The 12,319-nt window shown below is 39.6% G+C and overlaps 1 protein-coding gene across 1 annotated transcript in view; it reads left to right on the top strand.

Moving 5' to 3' along the window:
- LOC117695246 (fibronectin type III domain containing protein 3C1) overlaps window positions 1–11,858 on the top strand; it is a 63,116-nt gene extending 51,258 nt beyond the window's left edge. The window contains exons 22-26 of the mRNA XM_034486095.2: window positions 7,952–8,226; window positions 8,524–8,736; window positions 9,157–9,323; window positions 10,251–10,372; window positions 11,116–11,858. Of these exons, the coding sequence (XP_034341986.1) occupies window positions 7,952–8,226; window positions 8,524–8,736; window positions 9,157–9,323; window positions 10,251–10,372; window positions 11,116–11,451 (1,113 nt within the window). The 3' untranslated portion in view covers window positions 11,452–11,858. The remainder of the gene's footprint in view (window positions 1–7,951; window positions 8,227–8,523; window positions 8,737–9,156; window positions 9,324–10,250; window positions 10,373–11,115) is intronic.
- Window positions 11,859–12,319: the final 461 nt, after the last annotated feature.

Here is a 12,319-nt window from a genome sequence, read left to right as displayed (position 1 = left end):
ATGTGATATAAAACATTGTGAATGCTCTCTAATAGTTGATAAGAAAGAGAGGTTAACTGGTTACTCACAGGATAGAAGAGTTATGGGATTTCATGAGATTGATGGGTATTAAGACAGTCTGGTTGAGGTATGGAAATAAGGACCCCTCTCAGACATAGAGAGAAGGAGAGGAGGAAGGAGAGGGAAGGAAGGGAGAGAGGGAGAAAGAGAGAGAGAGAGAGAGAGAGAGAGAGAGAGAGAGAGAGAGAGAGAGAGAGAGAGAGAGAGAGAGAGAGAGGCGGTAAGGGGAGTGACTTTAGGACATGAATAAGAGAGCATGCCATCAGCTCTGCTTGTCCTCTGGGATGCAACTGACACACATCAAGCTGAGTCTTTTGGTGAGATACCAGGAAGACTCCTGAAATAGGGCACCTGAACTGGGCCTCCTGAAACAACTTCTCTGGTTTAGCTGAGGTGTTCTGCCTGTGTGATAGGGTTAGGAGCAATCAGAAGAGAAGTGATGTATATAAACAATGGGGCACATCCTTGCCCTGGACTGCTAGGCCAGTCCACAGATGGAACACTCAATCCCCCAGGGTGACAAGGTCATTGTCTGAGTTGCCCGTAGCAGTAGATGGTAGCATCCCCTTCAGACAATATGAATGCTTCACAGAGGAGAGGGAAAGACCTCTCATTGATGATGGTGTTGATCTTTGGTATAAGGAAACCACCATTATCTCCAAATCTAGGAGATGGACTGAATGATGCTATAGGTAGGTAGGTATAGAGAGTCAGGATTGATGATCACTGCAGTGCTCCAGGCTGAGCTAGGGCCCTGACAAGTGTGCTGGGCTCTGCCTGGTTAAGAAGGAGGAAGTTTGCCTCTTCCACTCACTGAGAATGGAAGCACTTGAGATTCTCATGATATCCCTCAACAATGGGAATCAACAAGTGGGGGAATCTTTGAGGGAGCAGCCCTCAATCAAAGAATCAAGGGTCCCAATAATGGGGGTGGAATTGAGCTGAAAGGAGACCTTAAGGGAGTGAGTCATCTACTGTCTCTGAGTAATGGTGAGGTGTGTGTTTGTGTCACAAGAAGGGTGTTGTCCGTAGCTAGGAGCAGAGCGTCAAGGATACTGGAGGGAACAGCTGTCCAGAGGCTGCAAGATAGAAAAAAGTGATATGACAAGACTGGAGGCGAAGGGACGAAATAGTGGAGAGGACAGGAAAAAACAACTTAGTAAAGGACAGATTGAAGGCTATGACGAACGTAGGAACAGTCATTGCCTGAAGTTAGAGACATAAGGCGCCAGCTCAGATATTTTCCACAGGCTGGGGGTAATCAGAGCAGTTAGGCTAGAGTGCCTAAGGCCTGGTTGCAAGCACTGAAGAGGTAAAGGTGAAAAGCACTTGGGAAAGCAAGCACCCTTGAGATCTAACAGAGTAAAGTGAGGTTTTTTGAGGGGGCTGTGGAGTATGGGGGGCTGTGGGGTATGGGGGCAGTCAGTGTGAGAGACCAGGGTTCATCTGCACTAAAAAGAATAGACAGAAATCACTAATTTCTGGACAAAAACAGCACTATTTTATGAACACAGAACAATTTTAAAGATGTAAATGTGTACAAAAAAATGTAACTAGTCCTCAAAAATCACCTAAACCTAGATGATATGAATAGCCCTGTAGTCATGAAAAAGACTTACTCTACATATTAAAAACACTTAGAAATTTCCAGTCCTCAATGGGTTCACTGGAGAATTCTACAAATCATTTAAAAATAAATTAATGGTGAGTTTACATCTTCCTTTCCAGAAAATAGACATTAAAATATAACCAGAAACCAAGTCAAGCAAATGGCATGGACATGGAGGCTCAACTACACAAGGTTGAAATGATAGGATTCCTTACACCCAGAGGCTTTGGTACAACCTGGGCAACAGAGCAAGGGTCTCTGTCTTAAAAATACATACATACATACATACATACATACATACATACATACATAAAGGCTAGACTGTTGGCTCACCTGGTAAAAGCACTGACTGCTAATCCAGAGGACTTAGTTTCAATTCCCAGCCCTCACATAACAGCTCACAACTGCCTGTAACCCTAGTATCCCAAGATCTTACACCTTCATTCAGACATACATGCACTCAAAACACCAATGTACATAAACAAAATTAAATAAACTCCTTCTAGATATAAGTAAGTATTAAATTTATAAACAAGAAGAAACTATAAGAAGGCTTTTTGCAAAAAAAAAAATCACAAGAGAAAGTATTTGTGATTTATGTCAAGAAAAACACTTGATACCAAAATGGAGTTATTTGGTTAATTTGATTTACTCAAAGCTTAAAACTTCTACTTTTCTGCTTTCTAAACAGGATGAAAGTGAACTTAAAGGCTGGAAGGTAATATTTGTGGTACATATAACTGGCAAAGGAATGGCACCTAAAATATATAAAGTCTTCTCAAAACTCAACAGTGAATTGAAACATGGCAGTTAGGAAATGGTAAAGATTAGTGACTGAAGAGAATACACAGATAGCAAATAAGCACACAAAAACATTTTCGGCATCATTGACTGTTAAGGAAATGCACAATGAAATGCCTTTCTATATCTTTCAGAGTGCCTAAGCTAAGGACTAATGGTAACAACAAGTGCTGCCAAACACATGAGGAAACTGATCATTCATGCATTACTGATGAGAATTATACCCCTTCCTGAAAGAACACAGTAGCATCTTACCTTTATTTGTAAGACACAAAAACTAAAATCGCTCAAATATCTTTTGATAAATGTGGTTAAGTAAACAGTGATACATCTCTACTGTGGCACACTGTTCAGTAATAAAAGTGAACAAATTATTAATATATATGATTGCTGAAAGCTCTCTGGAGAATTGCAGTAATTGAAAACTGAGCCTGCATCAAAGTTTATCTGTTGCATTATTCAATTTATGTAATATTATGAAAAAGCCAGAATTGTAGTAATCATGGCTACCAATTGGTGCTTCCCAGAGCTCAGCAGATGGACAGTGTAGGAAGATACTGTGGCTATAAGAGAAGCACATGACAGGCTCGAGAAATGGCTCAGTGGTTAAGAGCACCTTCTGCTCTGCCAGAGGTCCTGAGTTCAATTCCCAGCAATCACATGGTGGCTCATAACCATCAGTAATGAGATCTGATGCCCTCTTCTGGTGTGTCTTAAGACAGAGACAGAGTACTCACATACATAAAATAAATAAATCTTTAAGAGAGAGAGAGAGAGAGAGAGAGAGAGAGAGAGAGAGAGAGAGAGAGAATCAGAGACGCACACGGTAACCTGTGAGAAAAAATTCTAAAAATTAAAGTAGCCACAGTCACTGAATAAAACTTAAGTACACACACAAATAAGTGCACACAATTCTGAATAACATCAGTGGGTATTAACAATGGTGATTTCCTGGTTGTGGTATTGGACTTTAGATATTCAAAGCATTGTCTCCAGAGGAAAATGGGTGCTGGATATATGTATATTTATAATCTCAAAACAACAACAACAACAAAACAATGCTTTCCCAAGATAACAGAAATTGATTAACTGGGTGGGATTGTAACAGAGAAAGAAAGCCAAGCATAAAGAATAATACAGAAAAGCTTAGTGTAGTGATAGGTGAGTCTTTCAGGGGTGTGATTTTTCTAAAATATTTACATCAACAATCTCTACTTTCTTTCCCTTGTGTGCTCTCTTTAGAGTTCTAAAAATGTACTATGCAAGTCTCAGCATTTATTTCTGCAACATAGAACCAAATGGTTAGACTATGAATTGAGGACTCATTGTTTTCTTTTTTCTTTCTTTTTTTTTTTGTTAGATGTCTTTTATTTTATTATATTTTTTCCCCGCACTTTTTATTGGATGTTTTATTTACATTTCAGATGCCATCCCCTTTCTCCATTTCCCCTCCCTAGAAAACCCCTATCCCATACCCCCTTTTCCTTTTTGCTTTTATACAATTTTTTTTAATGTTAACCAATGGCTTTATAAATTTGGTAATGCTCAATATCAATCAGAAGTGTAACCTAATACCCAACCTAGATATATCAACTATCTTTGACTGGCGGAGACATGTGAACATCTGCCTCCATGGCCCCCTCTCTCTTTCTCTCTCATCACCTAGCTCCTCCTCTCCTTCTCCTCCTCCCCTCCTTACTCCTCCCACCTTAGCTCCTCCTACATAGCACCCTTCCTGTTAAAATAAAACTTTTCTCTCAAAATACAATTAGAGCATAACTATACCACTTTATGTCAGTAAGGTGCAAGATAGACCTAATACCCAGTCCATCATTTTGTTGACTAAGCAGAACCTCTGTCATCTCTCCTAAATAAAAGACTTAGTTCTGAACCTGGCATTTTTTTCTTGGCTTTAGAATGAATGTCAGCTGAAAACCATCCTCTTAAATCTTTTTTCTCAAGGTAAATAGCAAGGATTGGCTATAAGACTATAAGTTTTCAACCCCATCAGAAATCCAGAATGACTGAGTTGACTGAAATTATGGGAAGCACAAAGCATAGCTTCTAAAACATAGCCAATTAATAGAGACCGCTCAACACCTGGACAGTCCCTATACTACAGAACGTTGGAGCATCCAATCTTCAGCCTTCTGGCCCAGGATCATCTGACAGACCTAGTGATGCAGAACTATTAAGGGCTGATTACTCTGTCTTGGCAGATATAATCAGTTGACTATTCTGCAAGTGTGTCCTTTTCTGGACAGTAATTTGTCTGTAGATGAAAAGAGGCAATTCTTGCCTAGTGGCTGACTCACCACAGTTGGAATAACTCCAAAGATGCTAAATTTCTTCTTAGAATCCAAGACAGGAAGCTGTCAGGAGCAGACAGGTCTCTAATCAAAATGAACATTAATACAGAAATGTTTGTAACATCAATTCTGTGGATTTCTGATGTTTTGAAAACCAACTATTTATGTAAGGCAACCTGGACTGTTGTCTGTTAACTCCTCTCAGCTATTTCTAAAGAAAATATAGAAAACACCCTAACAATAAACTCAAAGCCATGAATTTGCTATAGGCCCTTAACTCACAGGCTAACCATCTCAAATAAGTTAAAGTTAAAGAAGGACTGGGTCTAAGCCTTGTATTCCTAAATGTGTTATACAGGCACAATGCCTATGATAGTAAAAATATTCATCTCACTTTTATATCAATAAGAATTTCATACCAATGAAAACTTTAAATTTGAAATCAAAGTAAATTTTGTACCATTTAAGAAATTATAACTTCATCTTAATAACAATTATACATATTTCTACCAGTAGGTTATGGCTATGCAATAAATCCTAGCTAATCCTCCCTGTTCCACCAAAACCACTACTTTTCCCTAAAAAGACAGCCCATTAACCACCTCAGTCCCCAAGCCCAAGGAATGGGGTGCCGACTCTTCATTAACTTCTTCAAGCTGATTACGAGTGTTGAGATATTAGAAGAGGGGTTGGGGGAGGAATAAATTGATAAGCCTCTGACACTGTGTCTTCACTGCATCCAGCTGGAATTCCAGGACATTAGAGGTTCGAGCAGGTGTGCTCAGCTTGCCTGATGAGTAGATACACCAAGGCTATGTATTCTGCAATATACAATTCTCAAAACAAATTTTAGTATCAAGATAATTGTTTGTTTGAATTCTGAAATCTAGTATTCTGGTGGCCTGACTCTGTCGTGTCTAATCCATATAATTATGGGAGTTTCTATGAGGGTGTGCTCCCACCATCCTCCCATTTTTGCCTTCCTGCTCTCAAATTTTCCAACATCAGGGAATCCAAACTTTCAGGCACCTAGGCCCTCCACCATTCCCCCCTCCAATTACTATGAGGGTGTGCTCCCACCATCCTCTCATTCCCGCCTCCCTGCTCTTGCAATTCTCCAACACTAGGGAATCCAAAGTTTCAGACACCAAGGCCCTCCACTTCCACTGATGCCTGGCAAGGCCACCCTCAATTACCTATACAGGTGGAGCCATGAGTCCCCCCTCCCCCTTTGTGTTCTCGGGCTGGAGATTTTAGAATGGCTACTCCAGCTTGTTTCTTAGGACCATTTGCTTGAAAAATTGTTTTCCAGCCTTTTACTCTAAAGTAGAGTCTGTCTTTGCACTGAGGTGGGTTTCCTGTATGCAGCAAAATGCTGGGTCCCATTTATGTATCCAGTCCATTAGCCTATGTCTTTTAATTGGGGAACTGAATCCATTGATGTTAAGAGATATTAAGGAACAGTGATTGTTGCTTCCTGTTATTTTTGGTATTAGAGGTAAAGTTATCTTTGTGTGGCTGTCTTCTTTTGGATTTGTTGGAAGAGGGTTACTTTCTTGCTCTTTCTAGGGTATAATTTTCTTACTTGTATTGGAGCTTTCCCACTAGTATCCTTTGTAATGCTGGGTTTGTGGAAAGATATTGTGTAAATTTGGTTTTGTCATGGAATATCTTGATTTAGCCACCTATGTTAATTGAGAGTTTTGCTGGGTATAGTAGCCTGGGCTGGCATTTGTGTTCCCTTAAGGTCTGTATGACATCTGTCCAGCATCTTCTAGCTTTTATAGTATCTGGTGAGAAGTCTGGTGTAATTCTGATAGGTCTGCCTTTATATGTTACTTGGCCTTTCTCCCTTACTGCATTTAATATTCTTTCTTTGTTTTGTGTACTTGGTGTTTTGATTATTATGTGATGGGAGGTATTTCTTTTCTGGTCTAGTCTATTTGGCATTGTATAGGCTTCTTGTATGTTTATGGGCATCTCTTTCTTTAGAGAAGTTTTCTTCTATAATTTTGTTGAAGATATTTATTGGCCCTTTAAGTTGGGGATCTTCATTCTCATCTATACCTATTATCCTTAAGTTTGGTCTCCTCATTGTGTCCTGGATTTCCTGGATATTTTGTGCTAAGAACTTTTTGCATTTTGCATTTTCTTTGACAGTTGTGTTGATATTTTCTATGGTATCTTCTGCACCTGAGATTCTCTCTTCTATCTCTTGTATTCTGTTGGTGATGCTTGTGTCTATGACTCCTGATTTCTTTCCTAGGTTTTCTATCTCCAGGGTAGTCTCCCTTTGTGATTTCTTGGTTGTTTCTACTTCCATTTTTATGTCTTGGATGGTTTTGCTCAATTCCTTCACCTGTTTGCTTGTGTTCTCTTTAAGGGATTTTTGTGTTTCCTCTTTAAGGGCTTCTACCTGTTTACCTGTGTTCTCCTTAAATTCTTTGAGAGTGTTATTTATGTCCTTCTTAAAGTCCTCTATCATCATCATTAGAAGTGATTTTAAATCTGAATCTTGCTTTCCTGGTGATATGGGGAATTCAGGACTTTCTAGTATGGGAGAACTAGGTTGTAATGATGCCAAGTACCCTGGGTTACTGATGCTTATGTTCTTGAGCTTGCCTTTCACCATCTGGATCTCCTTAGTGCTACCTGCCCTGTCCCTGACTGGAGCCTGTCTTTCCTATTATCTTGGTTGTATCAGAACTTTGTGGGGTGGGTGTAACTACTGGGGTAAGCGCTGCGTCCCAAAATCTGCTCAGTGCGCAAGCTCAGACAGAATGCTGCCCAGGTTAGAGCTCTGGGAGCCCCGTTTCCTCTGGGTTCTTAGAGATTGGGGGCAGAGCTGCCACCCAAGATCTGCTCAGTGCTCTGGCCCAGACCACAAGGAACCAGTGCTCAGGGCCAGGAGTGACTTCCTGGGTCCTTGTGGGTCCCAGTTACTCCCTGTTTGGGGTGAACGTTGCTGTCTCCTTACCTAAGATACTGCCCGGGTTAGAGTTCCTGTGCTTCCTCTGGGTTCTGTGTGATTGGGGGCAGAGCTGCCTTCTTGGATCTGCTCAGTTCCTGGGCCCAGACCAGAAGGAACCAACTCATTGTTTTCTGATGCAACAAAGTAGTCCATGCACGGGAATGGTTGAAACAAATTGGTAACAAAGCATGTGTTTTTCAGGCTGTAAATATAGTTGGGGTTGGACTGTTTGGAGGAACTGCAAAAGTGACCACACCTGGAACTGTACCAGCAATGGTTTCAATGTTACAAGAAGTTGAAAACAAAGTGCCTGCCAAGCTGTCATCAACTTGCATAGCTGTCCGGTGGGAGGAGCCAGACTGCCATGGCTCTCCAATCACCGGATATAACATTGAATATGGAGATAAAAAAATCGTGACTGTCAAACGAGTAACCGAGTATGTTCTGAAAAATCTACAACCTAATACTACATACAGGTTAGTCAGTCATACCTTATTTTGGGTAAATGAAGAGAATGTTGAGAATTTCAAGCATATTCACATCTATGTACATTCAGATGTCTCTTGAAAAGACTTCTTAATTGGTGAAATTTGATAACAGTAAGAGCCAATGTCTGCCTTTCATCAATAATTCTCAATAGTAGTTATGTCTTGGAAATCTGTCTTATAATCAATATGAGTGTCATTCTAATATAGATGGAGTGGGTTGGCTTATATGAGGAAAATAATTTCATTTACTACATATAAATTCATACATTTTTCTCTTACCACTAGAATCAGAATTCAAGCTATCAATCATTATGGACTAAGCCCTTTTAGCCCAACAATAAGATGCAAAACCAAACCACTACCACCAGAGCCTCCACAGCTTAATTGTGTGGTCTATGGACACCAGAGTCTCAGACTCAAATGGGGCACAATCTCAAACAAAAAATCACTTGCCAACTTTATCAACTACAACTTACTAATGGAAGACCGGTCTGGCAGGTAACTATTAACATTTAAAATCTACTGCAGTACAAGACTGTCTAAATTGATATATCCTGTCAGAGATTCTCTCTCTCTCTCTCTCTCTCTCTCTCTCTCTCTCTCTCTCTCTCTCTCTCTCTCTCCTCTCTCTCTCTCCTCTCTCTCCCTCTCTTTCTAAAACACACACAAGCACACACACATGCCAATGCCTTAATGCCTTGATTTCTATTGGTTTTTTGTTTTGTTTTACCTTACTGGCTTAATTTGACTTCAGATACAAACACACACAAACACACACACACACACATGTGACACCACCTTGATCTCTATTGGCCTTTTTTTTTTGTTTACTTTTACCTTACTGGCTTAATTTGACTTCTCTGGGCTTAACTGATGATTATAATATTGTCTTCTTAATCTTTATCTTCTTTCTCCCAGATTTTCTGTCATTTACCGTGGGCCAGATGTGACTCACAAAGTGCAAAAATTGAGTGAATATACAGAATACAAGTTTAAAATCCAGGCATGTAATGAAGCTGGTGAAGGACCAGAGTCCAACGTCTACACTTTCACTACAACAAAATCCCCACCCACTGCACTTAAAGGTAAATGGAATACAAAGACACTATCCATTTTACTGGTGCTTACACAGAACCTATATTGAATTTAGCAGTAATTAGAAAATTCTAGAGTAAGACAGGAGACCCGGCTCAGAAAGACAGATGTCATAAAAACTCTTGCTTCTAAATTTTTATATCAATATGTTTAGGTGACAGTGACTCTGGGTAGAATAGAAAGCCTCTCTGTGCTCCCAGCCACAGCTTCCAATCCCAAGCTCAAGCCAACCACCAAGAAGCCAAGGACTCTCCCAGAGGGACCAGCCAGAGCCCCCTTCCCCTCTCCCCACCCCAGGGCCAGATCCATCCCTCAGGTCCCCATTCCTTTCTCAGCTCTTCCAGGGGTACTCCCAAACCAGCTTCAGTTGTCCTGAGCCTCAGACTGTACTTCCCTAACCCCAGAGTGGTGTCCCAGGGCTGCCCTACAGCCCAACACCTGCCCTGGGACAACATGGGGCAAGCACGGTCACCTTCCTGGCCCCCCAAGTGGCCCATGCCCTGTGGCCAAACAGATACAGGACCCCAATAACCCTACAAATAAGCACTATTAAGTTATAACTTTGTTAAGGATTTTCTGCAATCATGATTCCTGATGGTATAACAAAATTATTTCCAATAATAAGTATAGTTTTTGGGTATGGTAGTGCATGCCTTTAATCTCAGCACAAGGTGGCCAAAGATAGGTGAATATCTGTGACTTCAAGGCTAGTCTGCTCTTCAAAGCAAGTTCCAGGCCAGCCACAGCTACATAGCAAGACCTTCTCTCAAAATACATAAATATCTTTTTAAAATATGGTTACATATTTCTCATATTAGGTCTACATGTGCTTGTAATGACTGTGTGGTTGCATGAGTCTTTTCAATATATTTGAAATCTAATCGTTTAGATCTTCTAAAATGTAACTTTTTCCCCAGCACCTAAAGTACATCCACTGAATAACAATGGTTGTGAGATCAAATGGGAATCTTTGGCGCCAATGAAAGGTGATCACATTGTTTACTGTCTTCAAGTCACCACCGGAATAAAGGCTAATCAGGTATATTCTTTCAAATTTAGTCTTTACCATTTTACCAGGTATGGTAGAACATATCTGTAGCCTCAGCATTTGTGGAGTAAAAGCAGAAGAATACAGGTACTCTTTGGCTACATAGCAAATTTGCTTTTTTTGTTATAAAAAATGACATATTGTGGATGTGCATGACTTTGATCCCAGTACCTGGGAGGCAGAGGCAGGTAGATCTTTGAGTTTTAGGTCAGCCTGGTCTAAGGAGCTAGAAGTTCTGGGATAGTCAGAACTTAAAAAAATTATAGTTCTGTGTCCGGCTGAGGGTTTCACTTTTGGCAGGCAGTAAGTTGTTTTTAAAGGTGTTTAGAGTAACTAAACCTTATCCCAAATTGCCATCTCAGCCATACCATTTATGTACATAATCTTTATTTTGAGACAACTAGCTTATTCATTTAATATAATCATTACCATTAAATTGTATAATATTTCTTGATTCTCACTGGCCATAACCCATGGTTCAAATACATAATGTAATTAAACTTTAACAGTTATAGGATTTTATATTTTATACAAAAGTATATAATGTTCTGAGGGAATTCAGTATATAATCAATACTGAATTCCCTCAGAACATTAGAAACATTGAGTAAAATTTTGCTTTTGGTATAAAGATGTTCATTAAACTAGTTTTCATTTTTCTTGTTGTAAAAACCTATCCAATGCATTTTTAATTGGAAAGAAAACCATAATTTTCATTTGATCTTTTTTCCTTAGATTTACAAAGGACCGAACACTTCCTTTTCCTTTTCCAACTACCATGCAAATTCACGCTATCGCTTCAAGGTCTGTGCAGGACGCCAATATGAAACCTCCAATGGTCTTCAAGAGCTGTGGGGGCCATATAGTCCCAGTGCTCTTTTCTCAACGTACAAACATCACTCTGGGCATGGCAAAGGCAGTGGGGGTAAAGGAAAAGGCAACCACAATGAGAAAGGAGAAAAGTGCAGAATGGAGATGAGCGACGATACCTTTGTTCTTACCCTTCTGATAGGGTTCGCACTGATTGCTGTTTTGTGTGCTGTTGCAGTTCAGTACCTCCTGATTAACTAGTCTTTTCTTCTAGGAAACAACAAAGCAAATTATATCCAATTTAGTAAAATCTTAGATACATCATAATGTTTATGCTTATAATTAATGCTTATTGATAGAAAGTAGAAACAGAAAAAAAAACCTATCTTCATTTTAAAAGCTTTCATGACAGTAGAAGAAAGATTTCTAAAGAAACATATGTCGCTTGAATTTTACTATTTTCATTGTTCATTGTTCTGTCAACAACCATTGCCTTGTTATGTTAAACTCAGTCATCTGTGGAAACTACTTTCTGCCTTGACTTTTCAAGTTAATGTTTTCAAAAATTTTTTAGGACTATGACATAACAACAGTATTTTGGAATTTTTTTAGAAAAAAATAAGAAATATCATTTCTCTCTGTCCTGTTAACATCCATATGAAGAAACAAAAATGCATCTAGCAAACAACTTGTGTATGCTTATTTGTTCAAAGTAATATATTCAGCTATTGGTTTCTACCCTGATAAAGATTTGGTGTGTTTGTTAGGTTTCGCTAAAGGAACAGAGCTGGCAGAATATATATGTATACACACACACACACAAACACACACACACACACTAACGGGAGATTTATCAGAGTGCCTGAGAGTGTGTGTGGGGTCTGGATTGTCCAACACTAACTGTCTCCTGACAAAAACACCAAGAATTAGTAGTTGTTTCATCCACAAGGCTGGTTGTCTCAGCACTCCCAGTCTGGGACTGGAGTCCCTGAGGATACCTGGAGAGCTGCTGGTTTTCAGATTGCATTGGAATCCTGAAGAAGTTGGATGTAATACCTGATAGCAACAGAATAGATAAACTTGCCAGGAAGAGTAAGAGAAAGCAGGCAAAAAAAAAAAAAAAAAAAAC

The sequence above is a fragment of the Arvicanthis niloticus genome, chromosome X (assembly GCF_011762505.2).
Source record: "Arvicanthis niloticus isolate mArvNil1 chromosome X, mArvNil1.pat.X, whole genome shotgun sequence".
Taxonomy (NCBI): domain Eukaryota; kingdom Metazoa; phylum Chordata; class Mammalia; order Rodentia; family Muridae; genus Arvicanthis; species Arvicanthis niloticus.
Note: the sequence above shows the minus strand (reverse complement) of the source record. Positions and strands in the feature narration are given on the sequence as shown.